The 27,853-nt window shown below is 45.2% G+C and overlaps 1 protein-coding gene across 6 annotated transcripts in view; it reads left to right on the top strand.

Annotated features, from left to right (window-relative positions):
- Window positions 1-23,905, top strand: part of LOC115205439 (Rho guanine nucleotide exchange factor (GEF) 37) — a 31,695-nt gene extending 7,790 nt beyond the window's left edge. For 2 of the 6 annotated variants that reach the window (XM_029771419.1, XM_029771416.1), the window contains exons 13-15: window positions 300-495; window positions 854-1,068; window positions 5,257-8,326. In XM_029771419.1, coding sequence (XP_029627279.1) covers window positions 300-495; window positions 854-1,068; window positions 5,257-5,463 — 618 coding nt within the window. In that variant the 3' untranslated portion in view covers window positions 5,464-8,326. Of the gene's footprint in view, window positions 1-299; window positions 496-853; window positions 1,069-5,256; window positions 8,327-11,882; window positions 13,861-16,269; window positions 16,578-16,649; window positions 16,734-16,785; window positions 16,947-23,709 lie in introns of those variants that run through there. The other 4 variants (XR_003880606.1, XR_003880605.1, XM_029771418.1 and 1 more) reach the window with 4 other exon arrangements.
- Window positions 23,906-27,853: the final 3,948 nt, after the last annotated feature.

Here is a 27,853-nt window from a genome sequence, read left to right as displayed (position 1 = left end):
CATTTAAACTCTAGAAGTCACCCTGGGTGGAAGCTGAGCAGGTGAACACCAGTGATAATGAACATGGTGAATGACTAGCTGTCAAAGCCATTGCTTTACTATGTTCCTGATGGTTCCTTATCAGTTCAGATAGCTCTACCAGAGTCGTGTTCATTAGGGCACACCTTAGCAAAACGTTTAACACATTTTTGCAATGGAAATAAAGAATTGACATTTCTTATTGAACAAATTCAGGTCCTCCCTCTCTATTTGTCTTCTCTTCCATTTGGTGTGCAATGACCACAACGCTGTCCTCCCAGCCTCTCAGCCCTGGCTCTCAGAGGCGTCTGAAGGTCCTGACAGACAAGCACGGCTCAGGGAAGATCTACCAGCTGACGGGTCATGTGGTGGGGACCAGAGACCTGGACCTGAGCCTGAACAGAGGAGAGCTGGTGGCCATCATCAGAGAGATGGACACACGGGGGGACAAACGACGCTGGCTGGTCGATGCTGGGGGTAAGACCACCAAGACATTTAGCCTTTTCACTAGAGAGGCTGATCTTTAAAATAACAAACCGCTTTACTTTCTAAAAGGAAAGTCAGTCCTTAATTCTGTCAATGTAGCAGTGAATACCAAACCATAACGCGTATAATGCTGCTTCATTCACCACCAGTTAAGGTAGAGACATCTAATGGTTGTTTACTGTTACTGCTGCATGGGTACCATTTTGATCTATGCCAGTGAGATCTATCAAGCCAAATAGATTTGATTAATTATAGGACAACGTGGTTTATATACCGTACATTTCATCAGATTACAATTACTTATGAATTCATGTCTTCCAATCATCTACACCAATCTCCCTGTGTTCAGGTCCAAGAGGATACGTCCCCTCCTCCAAGCTGGTAAGTTACCACCAGGTAACCATGGACCCGCCCCCATCCCCTCATCTGATCACTACCATGGATCAAGCTGGGGGGGTCAGACGACACTCCTGCACGCCTGACCTCAGGCGACCCTCCTACACCCCTGATACACCCCAGCCACGGCTCGTGAGGACTATGTCGATGACAGTTCCCTGCCTCCAGGTCAGTGACACTCTGAGCTGCTTGCCCTTGTCAGCCGGGTTCAAATGCAGAGTGCCCCAAACCTTCTCCTGAGTGCTTTATTCATTTATTTGTTTTAGTTCTTCAAACATCATCATACATTGTTGGAGTCTCTCTCTCTCTCTCTCTCTCTCTCTCTCTCTCTCTCTCTCTCTCTCACACACACACACACGTAGAAGAAGTGTCGAGGCACATAATTGTATCTGGGTTGGGTCTGTCTGTGTGGCTGAGCTGTTGAAATGCAGCTCTCCTGGTTGTTAAAGTGAGTGATTCTCCTCGTGACCTTTGGAAGGCATCTATCATACTCTTATAGCCAGGCCTCTTCATGCACCGCTGACAGTATGATCACTAATCATAGGCAGGTGACATGTGATCCTGCTTAGGCTTTGATTCTTTAACTTGAGTGGTCCGTTTTAGTCTCTTCTTTCTGTCTAACATCCTTGCCATGGCTAAGTATGTGTCTGTCAGAGCAGAGGAGACTGTGGTTGGGCTCAATTCAGAATTCCAATTGAATGCTTACATTTTTACTGAATTTGAAATTAAGTAGTAAACAGGATACAGAATTACAATTTGAAGTAAAGGAAATAGAATTGAATTCAGTAAAATTCTATGAAATTCAAATGCCTCTTCTATTCTATAACAGGTGTAGTCTATACAAATATACACTGAGTGTACAAAACATTAGGAAACCTGCTCTTCCATGTGTCGTGTCTTTTGGCTATGCCGGATTAAGTGATATGACATGCTGTTCTATAAAATCCTTTCTCTGTAATTAATATTACCTGATTGAGCTAATCATGTAAATGTAATTAACTAGAAAGTCGGGGCACCACGGAAGAGTGTTTATAGAGCTGTTATCTTCCGAAATAAACTTCTAAAGACCTAGTAATATTTTACATCAATAGCAGTCAATATTAATCGTCACCTTATTTCAGTCTCATCTGAACATTGTAAATTCTTGGTTAACTTCACGAACCCTGGCTAACAAGTTGAATCAGCAATACAAAATTTGGTTTAATTATTTATTTACTAAATACCTAACTAATCACACAGAATTACATATACACAGAATGGATCATACATTGATTACTAATTATGTCCTACAAGAAAACGTCCCTGGGGGACGGAACCTGTATGACGGCTGGCTACACAAAGAGAGGGGGTTGGGCTTGAATGAAAGCGCGGGAGAACAAAGGGAGAAGCTATGCTATCGTAAATACAGAATCTTATGCATTCCAAATAACCGCCCATTTGAAAAAGGAAAATGCAATAAATATTTACTCTGAGCTGCGCTTCGGTAGGTTGGTCGTAGATGCTGGCCGTATTGCCCAACAGAGATATTCCTTGTCCTTTTAAGAGTGTCTCTGGTGGTAAACAGAATACTTGGCAGTGTCGTGTTGTTTGTTAGAAGAGATCCTTTGTCCGTCCTTTCCTAGCCCACGTTTAGAGCGGCCGCTGCTAACTCAACGGCTAGGAGGTATCACTTCTGTAGTGAATAAGAGTTCAAAGTTCATACCATTCGCAACCAAAGCTCACACTGAGGTTGGCTTAGTTCTGTAGTTGACATGTTAGTCCTTTTAACGTGGAACCGTCGTCCTCATGTCCTCGGAACAGCTTATTATCTGAATCCTTCTGACATCGGACCGTCGCCCTAATGTACCCGGAACAGCAAGTTATTCACCCTTTTAACGCAGAGGCTGCAGGCCTCGCGTACTCGGAACAGGAAGTTACATTTTCGTAAAGGGCTTTTCTATAGGAAGGGAGAGAAGGGAATGTTTCATAGTTTATAACCAATGTCTCTTCACATGGGCGGGGCCACTGAGTTAGTTCACTCATAAACCCAATTCTCTCATTTGGAAGCGAAAATTACATTTCATCTTTTCACAAATAGTTTTTAAACATTTAAATTGCACAACAATTCCATGTGAACCTGATAACTATAATGTGTAGACTTTCCACGATACAGTTTGTCATCCTATCATTAATAAGAATGTCTCAGATGACAACCGAACTGACATCACATTCATTAAGTACCAACGCATATTTTCAACTGGTTGGATTACCGAAATATGGTTCCTTTCCCCCACCTTTGATGTTCCCCGACTCTCTGTTTAACAAAGGCTTTTCAAGAGGCTTTCAGTAGAGTCAAGAGAGGAAAGGGAGAAAGGTATTTATGGGGGGGTCGTAAACCTTACCCACAGGCCAACGTCATGACATATGACAGACTGACCAGGTGAATGCAGTTGAAGCTATGATCCCTTAATGATGTCACTTGATAAATCCACTTCAATCAGTGTAGATTTTATGTTTATTTTTTTATTTAATCTTTATTTAACTAGGCAAGTCAGTTAAGAACAAATTCTTATTTACAATGACGGCCTAGCTGAAGGGGAGGAGACGAAGGATTTTTAAGCCTTGAGACAATTGAGACATGGATTGGGTATGTGTGCCATTCAGAGGGTGAATAGGCAAGACAAACGATTTAAGTACCTTTGAACAGGGTATGGTAGTAGATGCCAGGTGCACCGGTTTGTGTGTCAAGAACTGCAACGCTGCTGGGTTTTTCATGCTCAACAGTTTCCCATGTGTATCAAGAATGGTCCAACAACCAAAGGACATCCAGCCAACTTGACACAACTGGGGGAAGCATTGGAGTCCACATGGGCCAGCATCCCTGTGGAATGCTTTCGACACCTTGTAAAGTCCATGCCCCGACAAATGGAGGCTGTTATGAAGGCAAAAGGGGGTGCAATTCAATATTAGTAAGTTGTTCCTAATGTTTGGTATAGCCAGTGTATAAGGTAGGGTCTAATATAACTGCATTGTTTGTTGAGAAATATAATTAGCAATTCTAAGCACTAAGGTTAAAAGAGTAAGGGGGAATTCTGACCTGAGTTAAGTGTGCGTAAATGGAATGCAATTACCTTTTTTTTATGCCCTTTTCTACTCATATTCTGACCTTGAACCTAAGCATGACAATAGCATGATATTCACCGCTATTCATTTGGGGTGGAGGTCTAAGAAATTAAGGTGTGGCGGAGGAGTCTATAGATATGCTGTATTCTGACGTGGACTAAATGCCGTAATTATTCCACCACCTTCATGTGTGAGGAATCCATGAATAAGGTTGAGCAAACCTACAGGTTCCAAGTGGAAAAAGCCTTTACTTTATTTTTTCAGATAAAAAAGTTATGTATTCTTTGATATCTGGTAGTGTGACATGTCGGATTCAATGAAACTCATGTTCTATGAATTGAGCGAAATTTCTTTGAATTGCAATGAATTAAATTATATTTCCTGTCACTGAAACTCAAATCAAAGATTGTCTATTATATTGACAAAATAGTCAAGTGACCACTCTAACAATGGAAATACACGTCTTCAAAGATGAAAGGCAGGCGGGAAGAAGCAAGATCAGGCAAGACCATTCTAGCCAATAAAGGGGAGATGGGCGTGTGAACAACAGGCCATAGAGATGGATGACTCACCTTTGTATGGTGTCATTTTGCCGTCTGTGACAGCATGGGCAATTTTAAAGTAGTACATTTTATTCTTCATTGGCTGATTTGCTCCCAACAATATGACTCCTCAGCCAGTCGACTTCTTTAAAATGGTGCCTCAACGGCAATGTCCATGCCAAAACAGGTTATAGCCGTGATGAGTCCTCTGTCTCTGTGACAACAGGCACAACTCCGATGTAGTCTTTTTGTTGTTGTTGTCAAAATGCCACTTATCAGTGCGTTCGTAACAACCTTACTATCATGAAACATATTTTTGATCAAGTAAGTCTTACATGTAGCAAATTACACCTCCATACAAAAAATCCTCAGGTGCTTATTTCTGCTTATTTTTGGGAAACCTCTCACTTCGCCTCTTCCACTCTGTTTAAATAAAAATTCCACACCCTGTGTCGTGTGACTAATTCTGAATTGAGCCCAACCATGGAGGAGACTGATGGTGATTAGTGGTCCAATACCATCACAGGCCTCATGGCGGAGCCATTAACCTGCACGTATATGCCCTGCTGATGTTTCTCTAGTTATGTTGTCCAGAGGTGAGCTGTGTTTTCTAATGGCCACCAGGCTAAATACAATCAATCTCTAGAGCATCATGCTCATTAATAAAGCCTTGTTTGCTCTGTCTGTTCTGACCTCTGCGGCGTCTTTGCAGGTGGTCGCAGGCTATGACTTCATGGCGAGGAGCAGTCACGAGGTCTCTCTGAGGGCGGGGGAACCAATCAGAGTCCTGGAACCTCATGACAAGAAGGGTAGCTGTGACTGGAGCCTGGTGGAGGTGCGGGGGCAGAGGGGGTACGTGCCCTCCAACTACCTGACAGTGATGCCCACATCCACGATGCCCACCGCCCCCTACCGCTAGGGTTGCCCAGGTAACCAGCCACCAGCCGGTCTGAGCTAGACACTGCCACTCAACTCTTCACTGCCACACAGCTCATCTTAGCAGGGGAAGCCTACATCCACAGGAGAGAGAGAGCGAGAGAGAAGGAGAGATTGTGTGCTGTTGATTGATTGGATCACAGATTTGTGTGTGAAGTGGCGAGGCTGGCATTTGCAGGTAGAAGCTCCAAGCCCTCAACTGCAGCTCTTATTAGAAGCATGTAAGTGGGAGGCCACTTCCATTACCAGGAACCAGGGGTGCAAGGCTGCTTTTTCCCTGGAGAGACTGACTGACTGACTGACTGACTGACTGACTGACTGACTGACTGACTGACTGACTGACTGACTGACTGGTAGGAATGCCTCAGCACAGCATGATGATAGAGGAGAGCAGGCAGTCCATCAAGCTTATCTGTCTGTCTGGAGTTCTCACACTCACTCACTCTTACACACACACACACACACACACACACATACACACACACACACACACGCTACGTAGTCTGGGCGTTGGCAGTTAAACAGATGGAAATATGTACAAACTCCATTTTGATGTAGCACTGTCAGGTGACTTGGCCACTGACATTGTCAGTAATGCAGTTTTTGCTCAGGCAAAATAGTTTTCTGATTTCTAGGAAGAATAAGGTCAGCAAACCTTAATGCTAGTTTGCAAGATCAAATAAGGAGAGAAAGTGGATAAGATAACTTGTTCAAATGGATGAAGCGGAGCTAGTTTGATTCCAGACATGAAATGGCAGCAAAGGTGTGTTACTAAAGCAATGGCATCATTAGGTTGATATGGCTTTAATAAGACAGTTGTTGTACTGCAGCTAGCGGGGCCTTCTCATTTGTCCAAATAGGAGGGCAGAGTGAGAAGACCAGACATTACCTTGTGCTGCATCTGGGCTGACTGGTCTAGACAGACATAACTGTCTTCTCTCAGCTAGCCACAAGGGGGCGCACCACACCAGCGCTCACCCAACAGCTGTCTGTAGGCTTTACCTTTAGCCTCTTCATTATTAGCTCAGTCGACAGTGACATTAATCTTCTGGTGGATGTCACACAACCTAAACATGTTCATATCTCATCGGTGTGGTCATATCATTCCTTTCACTGTCAATATCTGCTGCATAATATGATCTAAAGAGAATGTTCTCTCTAAGCCCTCTGTCAAGGTATAGATGTCATGTTTTTTATTTTATTTTTATTTATTTCATTGATTTAACACAGCAGGACCGTGCGTCAGGCTTTTTATAGTATCTTCTGATGATATGAAGGAAAAAATCGCTCAGTTTGCAAGGGAGCACGGCTCTTTCAGTGCAGCAGTGTCATTGTTATGCAGATTGGTGCAGAGTAGTCACTGTGCCCTGGGTAATACAGCACTCAAGCTGGGTATGCAGCTCTTCAGATAGTCACCTCTATTTTACCATGTTGACTCAGAACAGGATTTGTATTAGGCTCTAAGATGGTGCAGTTTCTGAATTTTAGATATAATTTAAGGAAAGGCCACGTAGATAGTGGTGGTCTATATGAGAGTTATGATAACAGAGCTTTCACTATGTTAGCAACCGAATGGAGAGTAATCACGTGTAAATGGATGTCAGGGCTTTTAATGTTGTACTTAACCAAACGATGCTACTGAGTGACACGTGTCGTCCTCCATATGACATTTAAACGTGTGGCGTATTCTGTGTTTGTGGTCGTCACTGCCTCAGCTAAGGACGGGTTGCTACCAGGGATGTGATGCAGTGACTCCCTACAGCTACCGCTAACTCTAGCATGACAGAACCCTACGCAGCTCTAAAAATAAACGTTCTCTCATTCAATAGTTCTATAAATAGCCCACTGTCTGTACAGGATCTTCTGTTGGACCCTTGGCCTCCCCCCACTGGTCACTGTTGGAACAGCAGTTTAACTCCAGCTACCTCTTCTGGGTGGTACATCGCATATCAGCTACTGCAATACTACCTCTACAGTGTTTCTGGGCTGCTGCTGGCGTAATGCCATAAGGGAGTATACAGAAAGCAATTAGATTGGTTTTACTCTCGGTCTTAGATCATTTGGCTCCTGATTATGAGGGTATTCCAGTGCTTTAAGCAGGCAGGGCTGAATCAAGGCGTCCATGTTGTTTCTGTCAAGGCGTCCATGTTGTTTCTGGCAGAATGTAGAACAGCGGCTGCACAATAACAATGTCTATCTGGCTGCAGCCTCATATTTATGTGCTGGACAGAATTTATTGTACAATCAAGGGGGGCTATATTATGGCAGTCAAGGGAGGGAGCATCTGTGTGCCGGGGGGCATTTTTCCTGGAAGAGTCCACCTCCCAATTTGGGAGGAAGAGTTGAATCACATTGAATGTGATGGGGGCTGATGCATCCAAGCCGCACTAGGCTGGCCACAGAAATGGCAGCAGTGGGCCTGTCCTGGGCGCTTTAAACCAGGGCTGTATTTGGTAACAATTTGGCAACGCTCCTGATGCCGTTGCTTCTTTAAGGCCCTGTCAGCTGATCTCTCTGACACAACCAATTTAGTTTTAACAATAGCTCATCCCCTGTACTGCTGGACTAGAATGGGAAAGTCTCCCCTGGCTTGTAGCAAATGTCTGGGGTTTAGAAGGTAGTGGTGAGACAGGGTAGGGAGGCACTCTGCCCCCATGCAGCCAGGAAGCCCCTTTCTCCTGATGTTCCCCTTGGGGACCTCGGGAGAGAGCCACTGACATGGTGCAATCACCTCACCGTCCACTGGCTAACTGTGTGTCAGTCAGTCGAGGGACAGAGCGGGTGTGAGCCACGGCAGTCAAGCTGAGCAGATCTCCTAGTCAGGGGGATAGACTAGGCAAATCAAATCACAAAAATCCACAACATCAGTACATTGCTTTCTCCTTCCAGACCCTCTGAATAAGACATGCATAGAGATAGAATACTGACACATACACTGACATTCTGTAAGAGATGCAGTTCACCAGGTTCCCTTAAACTTGATATAATTTAATCCATAATTTTGCTACACATTGACTTGAAACTTAATTCGTTATGCCTTTTGCATTTGAAGGAAGTTATTTGGCCTGCAATAGACTAGCGTCTTGTCCAGAGAGTGTACTTCTACATCAAGCTGCTGCACGCTACAGAAAGAGGAGACACAACGGCCCATAGGGCAGGAGCCTGTCTTCAACAGGGCCACTTAAGTGACATTTCTAAAGGAATTGCTTTGATGTTCTATAACTCCATGCTTTCAATTGGCCAAACATATTTTGTAACCAAAGAGTAGTCAAGGATTGTTTACCATGTTGATCTGCCCTGTGCAGTATAGGGCAGTGCCCTTTCCCTTAGTGGAAATCACACTGACCCCCTGTGTGTGGTGACAGTTGGACAGAATGGTCTGGGGTCCAATCAGACTGAAGGAGGGGCCCAGACAAGAGTGGAGATTTGAGTGCCAGGGGGATATGGGGGTAAAGACGGAGGCTTCCTTTGGGCCTCAGTGAGGAGTCTAATTGTAGGGTGACTGTGTTGATCATAGACTATGTGTTCTAACCCAGAGTTCAGACAATCTGCTGTAACCTACAGTCTCAGGGGCCACACCCCCTCCCTCCTGACTTTTCCTAAAATGATGGCTAACTCTGACTCCATGGCCTCCTCTCTTTCTCTCTCACTATCTGCGAAATGTGGCACTGAGATGCCACTTTTTTTTAATTTAAACCCTAAGATATGCAGGAATGGACTGTCATGGCTACTGGCCAGCATTTGACCCCCATGGTGGACAGGCAGACGCTCAAGGTCTGTCTTGTTTTTCAACAGGGAGGACACGGCACTACCTCTCCAATTATGTGAAGGGCCTGACTGTGTTTTGAAACAGCCAGGCAGGCGGTCCATACGTAAGCTCTAGAGCCCGCTCCCTACTCTCTCTCCCCCTCTCCCTACTCCCTAGAGCTCCCTCGCTCTCTCCCTTCTCTCTAATCCTCTCCCTACTCGCTAGAGCTCTCTAGAGCTCTCTAATCCTCTCCCTACTCTCTAATCCTCTCCCTACTCTCTAGAGCTCTCTAATCCTCTCCCTACTCTCTAATCCTCTCCCTACTCTCTAATCCTCTCCCTACTCTCTAATCCTCTCCCTACTCTCTAGAGCTCTCTAACCCTCTCCATACTCTCTAGAGCTCTCTCCTCCTCTCCCTGCTCTCTCCTCCTCTCCCTGCTCTCTAGAGCCCTCTCCTCCTCTCCCTGCTCTCTAGAGCTCTCTCCTCCTCTCCCTGCTCTCTAGAGCTCTCTCCTCCTCTCCCTGCTCTCTCCTCTTCTTCCCATCTCTAGAGCTCTCTTCCCCTCTACCTGTTCCCCTCTCTAGAGCTCTCTCTCCCTACTCTCTCCTGTAAACAGTACTGGCCTAGAATGTCAGGGATGTAAACAGTCATCACAAGGGTGCAGGACTTAGCGCTTGCGATAGTTTGGCACTCAGACACGCAGAGGGGGAAGGAGGGCGGGGATTGGGGTGTTTATGTTCGATGTTAGAAAGGAGCCCATCCCAGTCATCCAACCTGGCACAAATATATGGCATGTCCCCCTCTGGCAACCTGATCAGGCACTTTATAACACTTACATGACACTAAGCTCAATAGGGTTTCACAAACTCTTGGAGTTCAAATTCGTAATCGCTGCAGTGAAAATTTAGCCGATGCTGTGTGCGAGCTATCGAATATTTGTTTTGAATCGATTTGGTACCATTTTAATCTCGCTCTTTAAACTGTCAATCATCTCATGTTCTCTTGTTTCTGTATTGTACAGTATGGACTAGAGCTTACAGCCAAATGAAATGCTATATTGCTATAGTAGGAAATAACTGTTTATTTTTGCAGTTGTACATATTTTTCCAACATGTTTACATTAAACATATATACAGTACCACTGGGAGATGTATGTGCTTATGTCCTGTTTCTCATATTATTATTCCCATGTACTGTTTAATTTTTCATGAAGTTGAAATGATCAATGAGAACTGGGCATTGAAGGGAACATAAGACACGGGGATCTTCTTGTATGACACATTGGATCCTTCGAAACGCAGTCAAGCTTCGTCTCAGCCAATAGCGCATTTGTATTCAGGACACATCCTATCAGGATACATCCTGTGCCTTAGAACTACACTCTGGGCCTGGAAGCCTTACAACTACACTCTGGGCCTGGAAGCCTTACAACTACACTCTGGGCCTGGAAGCCTTACAACTACACTCTGGACTTCGAAGCCAGTTCCACTGATATTATTCATTGTTCCCTATAAGCAGGGCCTGATTTTAGACCTCGGACACCAGGTGGGTGCAATTAATTGAGGTAGAACAGAACCAGTATGCTCCTTACCTCGTAGGGTCAGAGTTGAATACCCCCTGCTATATAGCATGTCCACATCCCTCTGTATTTGGCACTTGTGATCGATGCCACGTGAAGCTGGCTCATACCACAGAAGACGCTTCACGCGATGGCTAAATCTTTTGACCATCCTCTGCTCGATTCACCCCAATCCACCAATTCCTTAAAGCTGCCATCTTTTATGGATCCTCTCCCCAACTCTGTGGCCGTAAAATGAATAATTGGTCATTTGTCGTTGGGGAGAGGGTATAGTTATGAAGACCATCTCTGGAATGAAGTTATTTGGTATTTTATTAGGATCCCCATTAGCTGTTGCAAAAGCAGCAGCTACTCTTCCTGGGGTCCACACAAAACATGACACATAATACAGAATGACATAATACAGAACATCAATAGACAAGAACAGCTCAAGGACAGAACTATATACCTTTTTTAAAGTCACACCTAGCCTACATATGAGGTGTTGAGGTGAGGTGTTGCTTTATCTGTGATTTGAAACCAGGTTTGCTGTTTATTTGAGCAATATGAGATGGAAGGTGCAATAAGGGCTCTATATAATATTGTACGCTTTTTTGAATTTGTTCTGGATTTGGGGACTGTGAAAAGACCCCTGGTGGCATGTCTGGTGGGATAAGTGTGTGTGTCAGTTGTGTTTAAGTTAACTATGCAAACAATTTGGGATTTTCAACAAAGTGTTTCTTATAAAAAGAAGTGATGCAGTCAGTCTCTCCTCAACTCTTAGCCAAGAGATACTGGCATGCATAGTATTTATATAAGCCCTCTGATTACAATGAAGAGCAAGACATGCCGCTCTGTTCTGGGCCAGCTGCAGCTTAACTAGGTCTTTCCTTGCAGCACTGGACCACACGACTGGACAATAATCAAGATTTTCTCTCCAGAATTATGGAGACCAGCACCTTCTGGAATGGAATTGCTTCAGGCCTGACCAAGGAGAAGCTGCTAAAATCCCATGTCTTCACCTCGCAACGTAATGTCCTCATCTCATCCACCTTCACACATCTACCCCCCTCCCCCCTCTCTCTCTCTCTCCAGAATCTGTTATATGACCCTCCAGAGAGCTCTGAAAGTCTGCTGGCTTACATGAATAAGCATGGTTTAATCATGGAAGGGTAAGTATGTGTGGTTAGCTATGGGAGCGGGAACAGAGTGATTTGGCTGCTTGGTGTTGATGGACTCCCTGTCTTGTTTGTGAAACTGCCTGTGAGGAAGCCCAGAGCAGAGACTGGAGTGGATTGGAGACCGTGGGTTGAGATGAACAGAGAGCAGAGCAGACAATACACACAACAGATCCATGGAGACCGAAGTCTGCCTTGCTGCCTCAGTCTGCCTTGCTGCCTCAGCCTGCTATGGCGACGGCTATTAGGAAAACAGACGATACAAACAACATGCTGTAGATCATTTGAGAGCTGTAGCTGCCCCTCTCTGCCTCCCAGCCCCAGCCAGCCACTCAGCCAAGGCTGCCTTGGAGCACAAGGTTGTCCATAATAGCATTGACATCCAGGGAATACTACCACAGAACAATAAAACATATTTGATACTACTGTGATAAAACCATCATAAGTCAGAGCAGCTAGGACAGAATCCAGAGCACTCAGGAGTCAAGGGAGGGGGTCACACCAGAGGTCAAGAGGGTCAGGAATGCACAAGGCCCTGACTGACTTTTTAGGATTTCCTTTCTTGCAGCCACCCACGTCCCAGTCCTGTCCCAGCCAGCACCCATTCGTCCTAGCTCTAGCCCAGCTATCACTACAAGTGACACGTTGGAGAGTTCAGTACGTTCATCTCAAACCGATTGAGGTCTTTGGGGAATCTGTGTTCTCTTTTGAATGTATGTTTATTGACTTGCAGAATATGTCACAAACACCTGTTCCACTTGCACTGTAATCCCTTTGCAGATGAAGGAATTTCAGGCCTTAATCCTGGCTTTACATGTAAACACCACCCTCAGTGCACCATGCTGCCTGCCTGGTGTAAACAGTGTTGTCACTGTAAACAGTCAACATGTTGGATCATGAGCACCCAAAACAACACAGTTCTGATAGTCAACATGGTGGCTCATGAGCACCCAAAACAACACAGTTCTGATTGTCATTCCTGATAACAGATGCCTTGTGAATCTTTTCTATAAAGTAAGGATTTTTATAATGACCATGACTGCATTTACACAAGTATTAGCTGTTTGCTGTAAACCCTACACTCATCACGTTTTAACAATCACCGTTGTGAAACAGCATGTAAACAAGACCTTTTTAACAATCACCGTTGTGAAACAGCATGTAAACAAGACCTTTTTAACAATCCCCATTGTGAAACAGCATGTAAACAAGACCTTTTTAACAATCCCCGTTGTGAAACAGCATGTAAACAAGACCTTTTTAACAATCACCGTTGTGAAACAGCATGTAAACAAGACCTTTTTAACAATCCCCATTGTGAAACAGCATGTAAACAAGACCTTTTTAACAATCCCCGTTGTGAAACAGCATGTAAACAAGACCTTTTTAACAATCCCCGTTGTGAAACAGCATGTAAACAAGACCTTTTTAACAATCCCCATTGTGAAACAGCATGTAAACAAGACCTTTTTAACAATCCCCGTTGTGAAACAGCATGTAAACAAGACCTTTTTAACAATCACCGTTGTGAAACAGCATGTAAACAAGACCTTTTTAACAAAGGCACTACTGCTCAGCACACAGCATTCAAGACATATTTGGAAATCCTGACTTGCTGACCAAGCAAGTCCAAATACCTCTTCATGATTTGGTGGAACTGAAAACATTTCCTTGCTTGGCTTGTGAGCTCAGCCTTAGTTGGAGTGTGTGTGTGTGTGTGTGTGTGTGTGCGCTCATGCTTCTCACATTAAAATGTTATTTGTCACATGCTTTGTAAATAACAGGTGTAGACTAACATTTAAATGCTAACTTACAGGCCCCTTGCTACAACGCAGACAGAGAAAGATAGAAATAATGTAAAACACAAGGAATAAAACCACAATGAGTAACTCTAACTTGTCTATATACACGGGGTGCCAATACTGAGTCCATGTGCAGGGATACAAGGTAATTGAGGTAGATATGTACATATAGGTTGGGGTAAAGTGACTAGGCAACAGGATGGATAATAAACAGTAGCAGCAGCGGATGTGATGAGTCAAAAGTTAGTGGCCAACCAAGGACGATGTACAGAGTTGACTGAGGACACAACAGTGCTGGTTCCCTCCCTGGCCTGGTAGCCTGCTGTCAATTAAAGTCAGTGTTACTGTCTGACAACCTTTGAACTGGATTCCAATTCCCTCCTGGAGAGAGAGGAACATCAAAAAACTATTTTGTGTTATGCAGTCCATCAGTCTTCATATGGAAAGACATTTATGGTTCTTAGGATTGCATCAGTACATGCCTTACTATAATAGTAACAGCATGTGGTTACAACCGAAGGACCACATATGTACACAGTTGATGTCGGAAGTTTATATACACTTACGTTGAAGTCATTAAAACTCGTTTTCAACCACTCCACAAATTTCTAGTTAACAAACTATGGTTTTGGCAAGTCAGTTAGGACATCTACTTTGTGCATGACACAAGTAATTTTTCCCAAAATTGTTTACAGACAGATAATTTCACTTATAATTCACTGTATCACAATTCCAGTGGGTCAGAAGTTTACATACACTAAGTTGACTGTGCCTTTAAACAGCTTGGAAAATTCCAGGAAATTATGTCATGGCTTCAGAAGCTTCTGATAGGCTAATTGACATCATTTGAGTCAATTGGAGGTGTACCTGTGGATGTATTTCAAGGCCTACCATCAAACTCAGTGCCTCTTTGCTTGACATCATGGAAAACTCAAAAGAAATCAGCCAAGACCTCAGAAAATATTCTACACCTCCACAAGTCTGGTTCATCCTTGGGAGCAATTTCCAAACGCCTGAAGGTACCACGTTCATCTGTACAAACAATAGTACGCAAGTATAAACACCATGGGACCATGCAGCCGTCATACTGCTCATGAAGGAGACGCGTTCTGTCTCCTAGAGATTAGCGTACTTTGGTGCGAAAAGTACGAATCAATCCCAGAACAACAGCAAAGGACCTTGTGAAGATGCTGGAGGAAACGGGTACAAAAGCATCCATATCCACAGTAAAACGAGTCCTATATTGACATAAAGGCCGCTCAACAAGGAAGAAGCCACTGCTCCAAAACCGGCATTAAAAAAGCCAGACAACGGTTTGCAACTGCACATGGGGACAAAGATCGTACTTTTTGGAGAAATGTCCTCTGGTCTGATGAAACAAAAATAGAACTGTTTGGCCATAATGACCATCGTTATGTTTGGAGGAAAAAGGGGGAGGCTTGCAAGCCATCCCAACCGTGAAGCACGGGGGTTGCAGCATCATGTTGTGGGGGTGCTTTGCTGCAGGAGGGACTGGTGCACTTCACAAAATAGATGGCATCATGAGGGAAGAAAATTATGTGGATATATTGAAGCAACATCTCAAAACATCAGTCAGGAAGTTAAAGCTTGGTCGCAAGTGGGTCTTCCAAATGGACAATGACCCCAAGCATACTTCCAAAGTTGTGGCAAAATGGCTTAAGGACAACAAAGTCAAGGTATTGGCGTGGCCATCACAAAGCCCTGATCTCAATCCTATTGAAAATTTGTGGACAGAACTGAAAAAGCATGTGCAAGCAAGGAGGCCTACAAACCTGATTCAGTTACACCAGCTCTGTCAGGTGGAATGGGCCAAAATTCACCCAACTTATTGTGGGAAGCTTGTGGAAAGCTACCTGAAACATTTGACCCAAGTTAAACAATTTAAAGGCAATGCTACCAAATACTAATTGAGTGTATGTGAACTTCTGACACACTGGGAATGTGATGAAAGAAATAAAAGCTGAAATAAATAATTCTCTCTACTATTATTCTGACATTTCACATTCTTAAAATAAAGTGGGGATCCTAACTGACCTAAGACAGGGAATTTTTACTAGGATTAATTGTCAGGAATGTATTTGTCTAAGGTGTATGTACACTTCTGACTTCAATTGTATATTTTTATTCCATTCCTTTTCTTAGATTTGTGTGTTATAGGTATTTCTTGTGAATTTGTTAGATATTACTGCACTGTCAGAACTAGAAGCACAAGCATTTCGCTACACTCACAATAACATCTGTTAAACACGTGTATGTGACCAATACAATTTTGAACTACAACCTCTGTCTGGTAGATTTTTGTTAACATTTTGTCTCATAATATTAGAGAGCAGTTATGATATTACAAAAACAAACAGGATAGTTTTTTTCTGTATGAGGGCATCATTGTGTGTATCAGAGTATCAGAATACCATTTACGATTGTTCTTCAACAGACGACACCCCCATATCTCACCTCTTATTTCTTCTGTCATTTCAAAAGGATGGAGAGAAACAAGATATCAAGCAGATGTGAAGCAGCAGCACAATCCCATTCTGATGAACTATGGGCTGTCTGTGTAATCTCAATGACATTTTAAAATTGACCTGGCTGTCTTCCCTGTGGACCAACTGACCGCTCTGGACCGGTGGTTTGTGTGAATTTCCGCCTTGCGTGTGCACTTTGGTCACTCCCCCCCTACACACAGGCCAGGTTGTAGTCTCCTGTCAGTCAGGTAGGTAGGCTGTCCTGTCTCCTGTCAGTCAGGTAGGTAGACTGTCCTGTCTCTAGGTAGGCTGTCCTGTCTCCTGTCAGTCAGGTAGGTAGACTGTCCTGTCTCCTGTCAGTCAGGTAGGTAGGCTGTCCTGTCTCCTGTCAGTCAGGTAGGTAGGCTGTCCTGTCTCCTGTCAGTCAGGTAGGTAGACTGTCCTGTCTCTAGGTAGGCTGTCCTGTCTCCTGTCAGTCAGGTAGGTAGACTGTCCTGTCTCTAGGTAGGCTGTCCTGTCTCCTGTCAGTCAGGTAGGTAGGCTGTCCTGTCTCCTGTCAGTCAGGTAGGTAGACTGTCCTGTCTCTAGGTAGGCTGTCCTGTCTCCTGTCAGTCAGGTAGATAGGCTGTCCTGTCTCCTGTCAGTCAGGTAGGTAGACTGTCCTGTCTCTAGGTAGGCTGTCCTGTCTCCTGTCAGTCAGGTAGGTAGGCTGTCCTGTCTCCTGTCAGTCAGGTAGGTAGGCTGTCCTGTCTCCTGTCAGTGAGGTAGGCTGTCCGGTCTCCTGTCAGTCAGTTAGGTAGGCTGTCCTGTCAGTCAGGTAGGTAGTCTGCCCTGTCTCCTGTTAGTCAGACGAGGGAATGGAGGAGACTCCCACACACCCAACAAAGCGTCCATTAAGAGCCTTAAGCCTGATTTGATTACATCATGATCACAAGCAATCAAGGCCAACTAGCTGCAGGGGGTTTGTCCCTCATTCTTCCTCAGCTGTCCATGCCCTGCCAATCTCTCATGGCCATAACAATATAGTGGTAGCACTGTCTATACTATGACAAGTTTGTCCAATTCATACTCAGAATGTATGTAAAGGGTTAAACTTTTGGGGCCTTCCATGAGAACCCACTATACAAAATAAATGCAATGCATATTCATGATGTTATATCATAAAGTTGGCCCTTGATAAACTGTGGTGTCATCCATCTTGTAGAGAGAGCGACAGGCCATGTTTGGGCTGTTGGGGAGCAGGCGGGAGGCTACATGGGGTGTAGTACTTTCAGACTACATTTAGGCTGCCAGTCTCCTTCAATAAACATGAACCTGTGTCTGTCTGTGGCTGTAAAATCCCACTGTGAGTAGTAAGCCTTGTTTTCACTCTCTCTGTTTGTCAGGGCTGGGCATCATACACTATATGTACAAAACTATGTGGACACCCCTTAAAATCTGTGGATTCCACTATTTCAGAAACACCCGTTGCTGACAGGTGTATAAATCAAGCACACAGGCATGTAAGCTCCATAGACAAACATTGGCAGTAGAATGGCCTTACTGAAGAGCTCAGTGACTTTCAACATGGTACCGTCATAGGATGCCACCTTTTTTTTTTACAAGTCAGTTGGTCAAATTTCTACCCTGCTGCCTCGGCCAACTGTAAGTGCTGTTATTGTGAAGTGGAAAATCTAGGAGCAACAACGGCTCAGCTGCGAAATGGTAGGCCACACAAGCTCACAGACGGGACTGCCAAGTGCTGTAGCGCGTAAAAATAATCTGTTCTCAGTTGCAACACTCACTACCGAGTTCCAAACTGCCTGGAAGCAACATCACCACAATAACTTTTCGTCGGGAGCTTCATGAAATGGATTTCCTTGGCCGAGCAGCCGCACACAAGCCTAAGATCACCATACGCAATGAATCACGCTTCATCCTCTGGCAGTCCGACGGACTAATCTGGGTTTGGCGGATGCCAGGAGAACGCTACCTGCCCCAATGCATAGTGTCAACTGTAAAGTTTGGTGGAGGAGGAATAATGGTCTGGGGCTGTTTTTCATGGTTTGGGCAAGGCCCCTTAGTTCCAGTGAAGATAAATGTTAATGCTACAGCATACAATGGCATTCTAGATGATTCTGTACTTCCAACTTTGGGGCAACAGTTTGGGGAAGGCCCTTTCCTGTTTCAGTATGACAATGCGTCCATGCACAAAGCGAGGTCCATACAGAAATGGTTTGTCGAGATCGGTGTGGAAGAACTTGACTGGCCTGCACAGAGCTCTGACCTCAACCTCATCGAACACATTTGGGATGAATTGGAATGATGACTGCGAGCCCGGCCTAATCGCCCAACATCAGTGCCCGACTTCATTAATGCTCTTGTGGCTGAATGGAAGCAAGTCCCTGCAGCAATGTTCCAACATCTAGTGGAAAGCCTTCCCAGAAGAGTGGAGGCTGTTATAGCAGCAAAGGGGCGACCAACACCATATTAATACCCATGATATTGGAATGAGATGTGCAACGAGCAGGTGTCCACACACTTTTGGTCATGTAGTGTAGTATTGTACAGGGCTCATGTTAGACTTGAAATAAATAGGAATACCTCTCCCCTAGAAGGAGGAACTCTCCCTTAGCAGAGCAGACTGTACTATATTGTACTACTATACTGTACTGTGTTGTACTATACTGTATTGAATTACATGGTATTGTATTATACAATACTGTATTGTATTATACGGTATTGTATTGGACTGTATTATCTATATAACCCAGCCTAAACAGGACTATTTCCCAGTGATCTATCTGTTTGGTAACAAAATGTCAACAAATAGTAGATGGGTCCTCCCAGCTCAAGCTATGGCTAGTAGCTGTCCCAGATTCCCATTAGATCAATATTAAATTACACCCTCTGGTGAATAGGGTATTCCCATCTGTTCTTCATGTTATGGGAAGTGATGAGGGACTAATGACTTGAGCTAATGCTGACCTAAACTAATAATGCCTAGTTCAACTGGGGTTGTTATTGCTGCAGTGTTGTTGGCTCCTGGTTCAGTGCTGGTGAGTAAATGTTCTGAGCAGTTCTGATTGAGGTGACATCCCCTCTCTAGGGTCCCTACTCTGTGCCCTTACGCTGTGCTGTCCTGTGTGAGAGAAGTAACATGGAAGCGCTCATCAGCTCTGAGCTCTTAATCCCAGGAGATGGAGCGGGCTGTCCTCCGGACCTGCATGATGGATGGCTGGCCTGTCGCACTCACAGGTCCCCTCCACCAAGCAATCAACCATAACCATGTCCACTGAGACACACATATCCCATAACATCCTAATGTTAGACACCATGGACACCTCCCTCCTCACGTTGAAGGGAATCAAAACAACTTGCCTAAGCAAGTAGACTTGCCTTGCTTACTCTGTCACACCCACGCTGATGAATGACTAGGTGGGGGTTAAAAGGATACACCTTGGCGCTTATTAAACCAAACCTACTGTGTGCAACGAAACAATGATCACCTAACCTCTCATACCCACCACCGTTATTACATATTTCAACCAGTGGTTAACACTAATCTGATGAGCAACTATGCAGATGTTTATCCTGCTTGCCTGGCTACCTGCCTGCCTGGCTACCTGCCTGCCTGCCTACCTGCCTGCCTGGCTACCTGCCTGCCTGGCTACCTGCCTGCCTGGCTACCTGCCTGCCTGGCTACCTGCCTGCCTGGCTACCTGCCTGCCTTCCAGGCTGGTGTACCTGTAGGCCTATCCTGTCCAGCTGACGACCAGTATAATCCCACACTGAGAGAGTCTATTCTGTCATGAAACCAGATAGTATCTCATCTCTCATGCTATGAAACATTTGGCATGTTCCAGAGGGCAGTGTGATTTATACTGCTGTAAACCCCCACAGCACACAGCAAGCCTGACGTTATCACCACTGAACAATTTCAGGCAAAAGGCAATTTTCTTGGAAATGTGTAAACCATAAAGATGAGAGTTAATGTGTAAGCCTGTACTGTTTCACCTTGTCTCTCTCTCCTCACTCTGTGTGACCCGTTCGACTTTTGCACGCCCTTCATGCCAATGGTAGTCAGTGTGAGCAGTTGAGTTGCTTTCGGTTGCATTCTGGTGAAAGGCAAACCATTAACATGGTGGGAGGAGGCGGATGTTGTTAGGTCAGATAAAGCAACTACTTGTAATCCTTCGAACAAAATTTGTCAAAGATTAAGTCCTTGAGATAAGACTGACACCAAAGGATCAAAGTCGAAGAAAAGGAGAGTAGTTTACTATTAGCCACTCAATGGTGCTTTACTAACTCTATTTCCTGCTTTTATACCACCTGAGTTAAGTCTGTAGGTCTAGTTAGCATACAAACTAAGTTTGGGGAGCCTCACCTAATTTTTTAGTGCACCTGTATTTTGACCATGGGCGGTTTTCTGCCACAGCTATTGATGTGACGACTGCAGTCCCCTGAGCTGGCAGCCCGTCTACTCAATCATACATCAGATTGCTTTCATGAGGAACGCTACACAAAATGTTGTGCTATGGGACACAGGTGGAAAGTTAGGTACTGGATGCACTTTTCAACGCAGTCATTTTGAGGAGGGCTCCTTAGTGTCCTCATTAATCATCCAGATTTGGGGTTGGAGCGGTTCTGCTTTTTACACTGTGACTCAGTCTGTACAGCTATGCTCTGCCTACTGCAGAGAGAGAGAGAGAGAGAGACTCAAGTATGAATCACAACTCAACCACAGGACTTTCTGTCATTTCTGAGTTATTAGTAATTCACACATGCAGTTTAAGCCAGCCTGGAAAACATGAAGGATCATGGTCTAGTAAAATGACTTAGTGTGTGTGTGTGTGTGTGTGTGTGTGTGTGTGTGTGTGTGTGTGTGTGTGAACAAGCCCTGTCCACCGTAGCTACCCACTGGGCACACACTGGTTGAATTCTACCTCATTTCAATGAAATGACGTTGAACCAACGCGGAATAGATGTTGAATTGACATCTGTGCCCACGGCGTGTGTACAGGATTTGTGTTCTATGTGCCTGTGGATGATTGGAAGACAGTTCCAGGTATTGCAGATAAATATGTCATGACAAAGTGTTGCATAAATGTGCAGTCTTTGTACCCTGGTAAGTTTTTTTCTGTAGCTAGCTTTGAACTGCTTATATTATGTACTGTCAATAATCAAGAGGCAAGGAGGTTGCAAATGCCCTTTGGTCGCTGAGCACATGTAAGTGGAAGTGACTGATATGAAGGACGTGTGTTAACATTACGGGTCTGGATTGGTCGGCATTACTGCCAGAGACCATCCCAGTGGTACCTTTGACTGACAGGTGTCAGGTACCCAATAAGACCCAAGGTCAAAGGCAGAGGGCAACGGGTGCATAACATGTCCTGCCTGGATGACTGTGACTAAGCTGATGCAGGGACACTGTGTTCTGCCTCCTGTTATGGGTAACCGGAAATACTACATGCTGTTGTCAGGTCTCCAGGACTCTGGCGGCACTCCAGTCAGGTCAGCTGTCTGTGGTTGAACTGCTCTCTGTCTCTCTTACGTGTGTGTGTGTGTGTGTGTGTGTGTGTGTGTGTGTGTGTGTGTGTAAACATGCAACGGGTGTGCCGAGCAGCAGTTGTGTGTTTCTCTTCTTCTGGACTAATATTCTGGAGTGCACAGGGCTACTAAATCATTCAGAACCCAAAATCTATTCTTATCTCTAACCTTGCACCAACCTCTAGGCTAAAGTCAGTCTCTCTCTCTCTCTCTCTCTCTCTCTCTCTCTCTTTCCTCTTCTCTTCTCTTCTCTTCTCTTCTCTTCTCTTCTCTTCTCTCTCTATATATATTCTAGATCCTGGAATAAAGCTGATTAAAAGGGTGTTGAGGTTCACAGAGTGTACTGGTATCCATTCCCCTTTTGTGACTTACACACACAGCTATTTCAGGCTGAGATCACATGATAATATGCCATGGTGTTCCCCCTGGTCGGTCGCTGTTTGTCCTTGTGTCTAACTGTAGGTAGGCAGAGCCTCACTAACATGCACTACACTGTGTTTAAACATTAAACAAATACCGCTTGCATGGAATGATGTGTGTGGGTGTGTGTGAAAGCTTGGGTCCATTGAGTTCTGTATACAACAGAGTGCTTGCCAGATGAAGACTGGGATCAGAGAGGACAGTATAGGGGAGTAATGGAGAGCCCTGGTCCCTACTAGGTAAAGGACTGTCCATACTGCCAGATTCAGGCCCCAGGGCCCTGAGCCCTCACAGGACTCACTGCCCTCCTTGAGCACAGCCTGCAGAGAGGGTCGGCACCGTGACCCAACAGGGGCCCCCTGGTCCTCTCACAGCCCCCTCAGACCAAGGCCCCAGCCCACCACACCTGGGAAGGGTTAAAAGTGGTGGGAGGACCTTTTTGTTTTTCGTTAAACAAGAAAAGCCAAACTTAACCGTTACACATCGTTAAGAAAACAGAAGGCTGGCGTTGGAGGGGGACTGAGGGGGAGTGGCGCTCAGAGAGGCGTGGCCCACTGTTTACTCAGTGAGAACGCAGTGCTCTTGTTTTGAATTCCTTTGATCCAAATGTTCCTGAAGTAATGCATTGACCTAGAGTCCTAGACCTGGTGTTTGATAGGAAAACTACTGCCAGCCAGGAGGACTTGGATGTTGGATAAGGCTCTCTGTTCCTTAGCAGTGTTAGTTGAAATGCCGCTTCACATTCTCTGACAAACTCACAATTTCAGGAGGGTTAAATGTGTCGAACTCACAATCTCAGGAGGACTAAATGTGTCAAACTCCCAATCTCAGGTGTACTAATGCACAATATACCATCAAAGTGTGTGTTTCTACCAGTGTTACTCCATTTCCACAGTGTTTCCTTATTCTAACCTCTGGGCTGCTTCTTGGGAATGTATATTGATCTCAACTGGGGAGTATTCAGTGTATAACTGGGTTAGTGGCCTTGAAATGGCCTTGCCATGTAATTAGATGGGAGCTTATCACCACCACCAGTATCCTATTATAGTTGCCATCGATTGTACGGCTACCAGTAGCAAGGGGCTGGGGCTAGGGAGATTCCCCTATTGACTGTAAGGAGGAACCCACAACCCTCCCACCAACTCTGCCACCAGCCCCCATGGGATATAGTAGTGATCCTGGATCTGCTTCTGCGGGGGTTTTGGTTAGGGATAGGGAGTGGAGCAGCATTCACTTCCACTCCCAGTCTCCTTCAAGCGTAGTAAAGTCATGCAGCGTGCTTCCCACCATGCTGTCGTGCTGCTGTGTTAAATTGTAAATGATGCCTGGAGGTCACTCTCCCCTCCACCCTCTACCAGGCAGCTGACTCTTAGATATGGAGCAACACTCCTGGAATGTTGGAACTAGCCGCTCATGTGGAACTAACCTTCCTCCAGTTGCAGTTGTCCTTGAGAGAGAGAGAGAGAGAATATGGCTGCTGACAGATGCTTTTCTTGCTGGGCTGTAGGAACCTGCTGGCTGACCCCTGACATCCTACAGCCCTGGAGGATTACTAAAGGAATAAAGAGAAAAAAACCTCAGTCCGTCACTCTCAAGCCTGGATTAAACAGTTACCATGTCTGAGAGGATCCAACACAAGTCATTTGGTGACATTGTCAAAACCAGTCCAGCTGTTTGGTTCTAATTAAACAATACACAGTCCAGCTGTTTGGGTCTAATTAAACAATACACAGTCCAGCTGTTTGGGTCTAATTAAACAATACACAGTCCAGCTGTTTGGTTCTAATACTACAATACACAGTCCAGCAATTTAGTTCTAATACTACAATACACAGTCCAGCTGTTTGGTTCTAATACTACAATACACAGTCCAGCTGTTTGGGTCTAATTAAACAATACACAGTCCAGCTGTTTGGTTCTAATACTACAATACACAGTCCAGCTGTTTGGTTCTAATACTACAATACACAGTCCAGCTGTTTGGGTATAATACTGCAATACACAGTCCAGCTGTTTGGTTCTAATACTACAATACACAGTCCAGCTGTTTGGTTCTAATTAAACAATACACAGTCCAGCTGTTTGGTTCTAATTAAACAATACACAGTCCAGCTGTTTGATTCTAATAAAACAATACACAGTCCGGCTGTTTAGTTCTAATAAAACAATACACAGTCCAGCTGTTTGGTTCTAATAAAACAATACACAGTCCAGCTGTCACATCCTGACCATAGAAAGCTGTTATTTTCTATGGTAGAGTAGGCAGGGCGTGATGGGGGTTTTCTAGTTTAGTTTTTCTATGTTGTTAAGTTCTAGTTTTGTATTTCAATGTTGGGTTTTGTTTGGGATGATCTCCAATTAGAGGCAGCTGGTCCTCGTTGTCTCTAATTGGAGATCATACTTAAGTTGGTGTTTTTTCCACCTGGGTTTGTGGGAGATTGTCTTTGAGTTAGTGTATGTTTCACCTCTGTGTCACGGTTTGTTGTTTTGTTATTCAGTTTATTTATATGTATTGCATAGTTTCACAGTGAAAATAAAATGTGGAACAACACACATGCTACACTTTGGTCCGCTCCTTCCTACGACAAACATGACAGAATCTTCCACCACCAAAGGACCAAGCAGCATGCCCAGGAGAAACAGGAATGGACCTGGAAGGAAATTCTGGATGGGAAAGGACCCTGGAGTCAGGCTGGGGAGTATCGCCGTCTGAAAGAGGAGATTGAGGCAGCGAAAGCTGAGCGGCGATATTATGAGGCACTATACACTTTGGGGGGGGGGGGGGGGCACACGGAGAGATTGGCAGAGTCAGGGTGGAGACCTGAGCCAACTCCCCGTGCTTACTGTGGGAGCGAGTGACAAAGCAAGCACCGTGTTATGTGGTGATGCGCACTGTGTCGCCAGTGCGCATTCACAGCCCGGTGCGATCTGTGCCCGCGCCCTGCATTTGTCGAGCTAGGTTGAGCATTCAGCCAGGAAGGGTGGTGCCAGCTCAGCGCTCCTGGTCTCCAGTTCACATTCTCGGTCCAGGATATCCTGCGCCGGCTCTGCGCACTGTGTCGCCAGTGCGTATTCACAGCCCAGTGCGTCCTGTGCCAGCGCCCCGCGTTTGCCGGGCGAAAATAAGCATCCAGCCAGGACAGGTTGTGCCAGCTCTATGCTCGAGACCTCCAGTGCACCTCCACGGCCCAGTATATCCTGTACCTGCCCCACGTACCCAGCCTCCAGTGAGTCTATCCAGCCTGGTACGCCCTGTGCCTGCTCCTCGCACTCGCCCTGAGGTGCGTGTTACTAGTCTGGCGCCACCTGTGCCAGCTCCACGCATCAGGCCTCCAGTGCGCATTCCCAGTCCAGAGCTTCCGGTGACAGTTCCCAGTCCAGAGCTTCCAATGACAGTTCCCAGTCCAGCCTGAGACGGCCCGCAGCCCGGAACCTCCTGAGACGGCCCGCAGCCCGGAACCTCCTGAGACGGCCCGCAGCCCGGAACCTCCTGAGACGGCCGCAGCCCGGAACCACCTGAGACGGCCCGCAGCCCGGAACCCCCTGAGACGGCCCGCAGCCCGGAACCCCCTGAGACGGCCCGCAGCCCGGAACCCCCGGCGGCGGGCGGCGGCCCGCAGCCCGGAACCCCCGGCGGCGGCCCGGAACCCCGGACCGCGGATCATCACCGGAGGTTCAGGGCTGCAGACCGCCGCCGGGGGTTCCGGGCTGCGGGCCGCCGCCGGTCTGCAGCCCTCGCCGGTCTGCAGCCCTGAACCTCCGGTGATGATCCGCGGTCCGGGGACACAAAAGCAGAGGGATCAGCGGGCTTAGCGGGGGTTACGCCCCGAACCGGAGCCGCCTCCTCTGCTAGAGGATCCGCGGGATGAGAAGGTTCTGCGTACTGTACCAGAGCCGCCATAGACATTTGTCACCCTCCCTAACCCTCCCTTTGTATTTTTAGTTTTTTTTGTTTTTGTGTTGGTGCGTTCGGAGTCCGCACCTTTGGGGGGAAGGGGGACTGTCACGTCTTGACCATAGAAAGCTGTTATTTTCTATGGTAGAGTAGGTCAGGGCGTGACAGGGGGGTTTCTAGTTTAGTTTTTCTATGTTGTTATGTTCTAGTTTTGTATTTCTTTGTTGGGTTTTGTTTGGGATGATCTCCAATTAGAGGCAGCTGGTCCTCATTGTCTCTAACTGGAGATCATACTTAAGTTGGTGTTTTTTCCACCTGGGTTTGTGGGAGATTGTCTTTGAGTTAGTGTATGTTTCACCTCTGTGTCACGGTTTGTTGTTTTGTTATTCAGTTTATTTATATGTATTGCATAGTTTCACAGTGAAAATAAAATGTGGAACGACACACACGCTGCACTTTGCTCCTTCCTACGACAGCCGTGAGACCGGCTGTTTGGTTCTAATTAAACAATACACAGTCCAGCTGTTTAGTTCTAATAAAACAATACACAGTCCAGCTGTTTAGTTCTAATAAAACAATACACAGTCCAGCTGTTTAGTTCTAATTAAACAATACACAGTCCAGCTGTTTAGTTCTAATAAAACAATACACAGTCCAGCTGTTTAGTTCTAATAAAACAATACACAGTCCAGCTGTTTAGCTCTAATAAAACAATACACAGTCCGGCTGTTTAGTTCTAATTAAACAATACACAGTCCGGATGTTTGGTTCTAATAAAACAATACACAGTCCGGATGTTTGGTTCTAATAAAACAATACACAGTCCGGATGTTTGGTTCTAATAAAACAATACACAGTCGAACTGGTGCTCTGTCCCTGTGGTATATAATTCATATTCGATCCATTTAGAGAATAGTACAGTATAGTATGGAAATAGCTTATACTGTATGTCCTTGTTCTATCTATCCCAGTACACAAATGTGAGGATTTATGACAGAGTTTATGCTTACTTTCATTTTTACAATTTGTACAGCTCCTTAATGATCTCTATTTAACTCTAGCAAGAGATTAATCTTACACACAATAAATCCTCTGACTGCAGACAAAGATCAGCTAGGGGGAAATTGGATTTTCAACATTGATGCTATATTTAGAATTCTATAAAATATATGCAATGAATTTTCCACCACCAGGTTTCTATGGCAATGCACCACACACAACCAGTAAGCAACACATAACTGCATACCGATTACAGACTTTGAGCGCTTATCATCATGGTTTGTGCCTTCAACACCACCATCAAGTAGAGTATGTCAATCTCGACAAACAGAAAATACATCCCTCCCTACTAAATATTCAAGGCTTGGTTGGCCAATCTCCGAAGCTCATTCAACTTTTTGGTGTTTTGCAAGAGATCTGTAACAGATCAGTCTCTTTCCATTACTCGAATGGCCTTCGTGCAGTTTGGATGTTGGAATTATATTAGAGTGGAATGGATGAACATGCACAGGTATCCTATACGAGACTTTTGAAGTAGCCTAACTAGATTAAAACATTGTGACTAGTTGTGTTTATGCCACACAAAAGGTACACATTTTAAAAGTTAAATGACAAACATTTTGGTTATATTGAAGCGTTAGGTTCTAGGTGAGGAATAACCGCGCTGAAAGGAGGCAGAATGGATGTTAACCTCTACAGCAGAGGTGGGCAATTCCAGTCATTGAGGGCCTGATTGGTGTCACAGTTTTGCCCCAGC

Source organism: Salmo trutta, chromosome 13, assembly GCF_901001165.1.
Source record: "Salmo trutta chromosome 13, fSalTru1.1, whole genome shotgun sequence".
Taxonomy (NCBI): Eukaryota; Metazoa; Chordata; class Actinopteri; order Salmoniformes; family Salmonidae; genus Salmo; species Salmo trutta.
The sequence above is the reverse complement of the archived record's forward strand: the minus strand, read 5'-3'. Positions and strand labels throughout refer to the sequence as shown.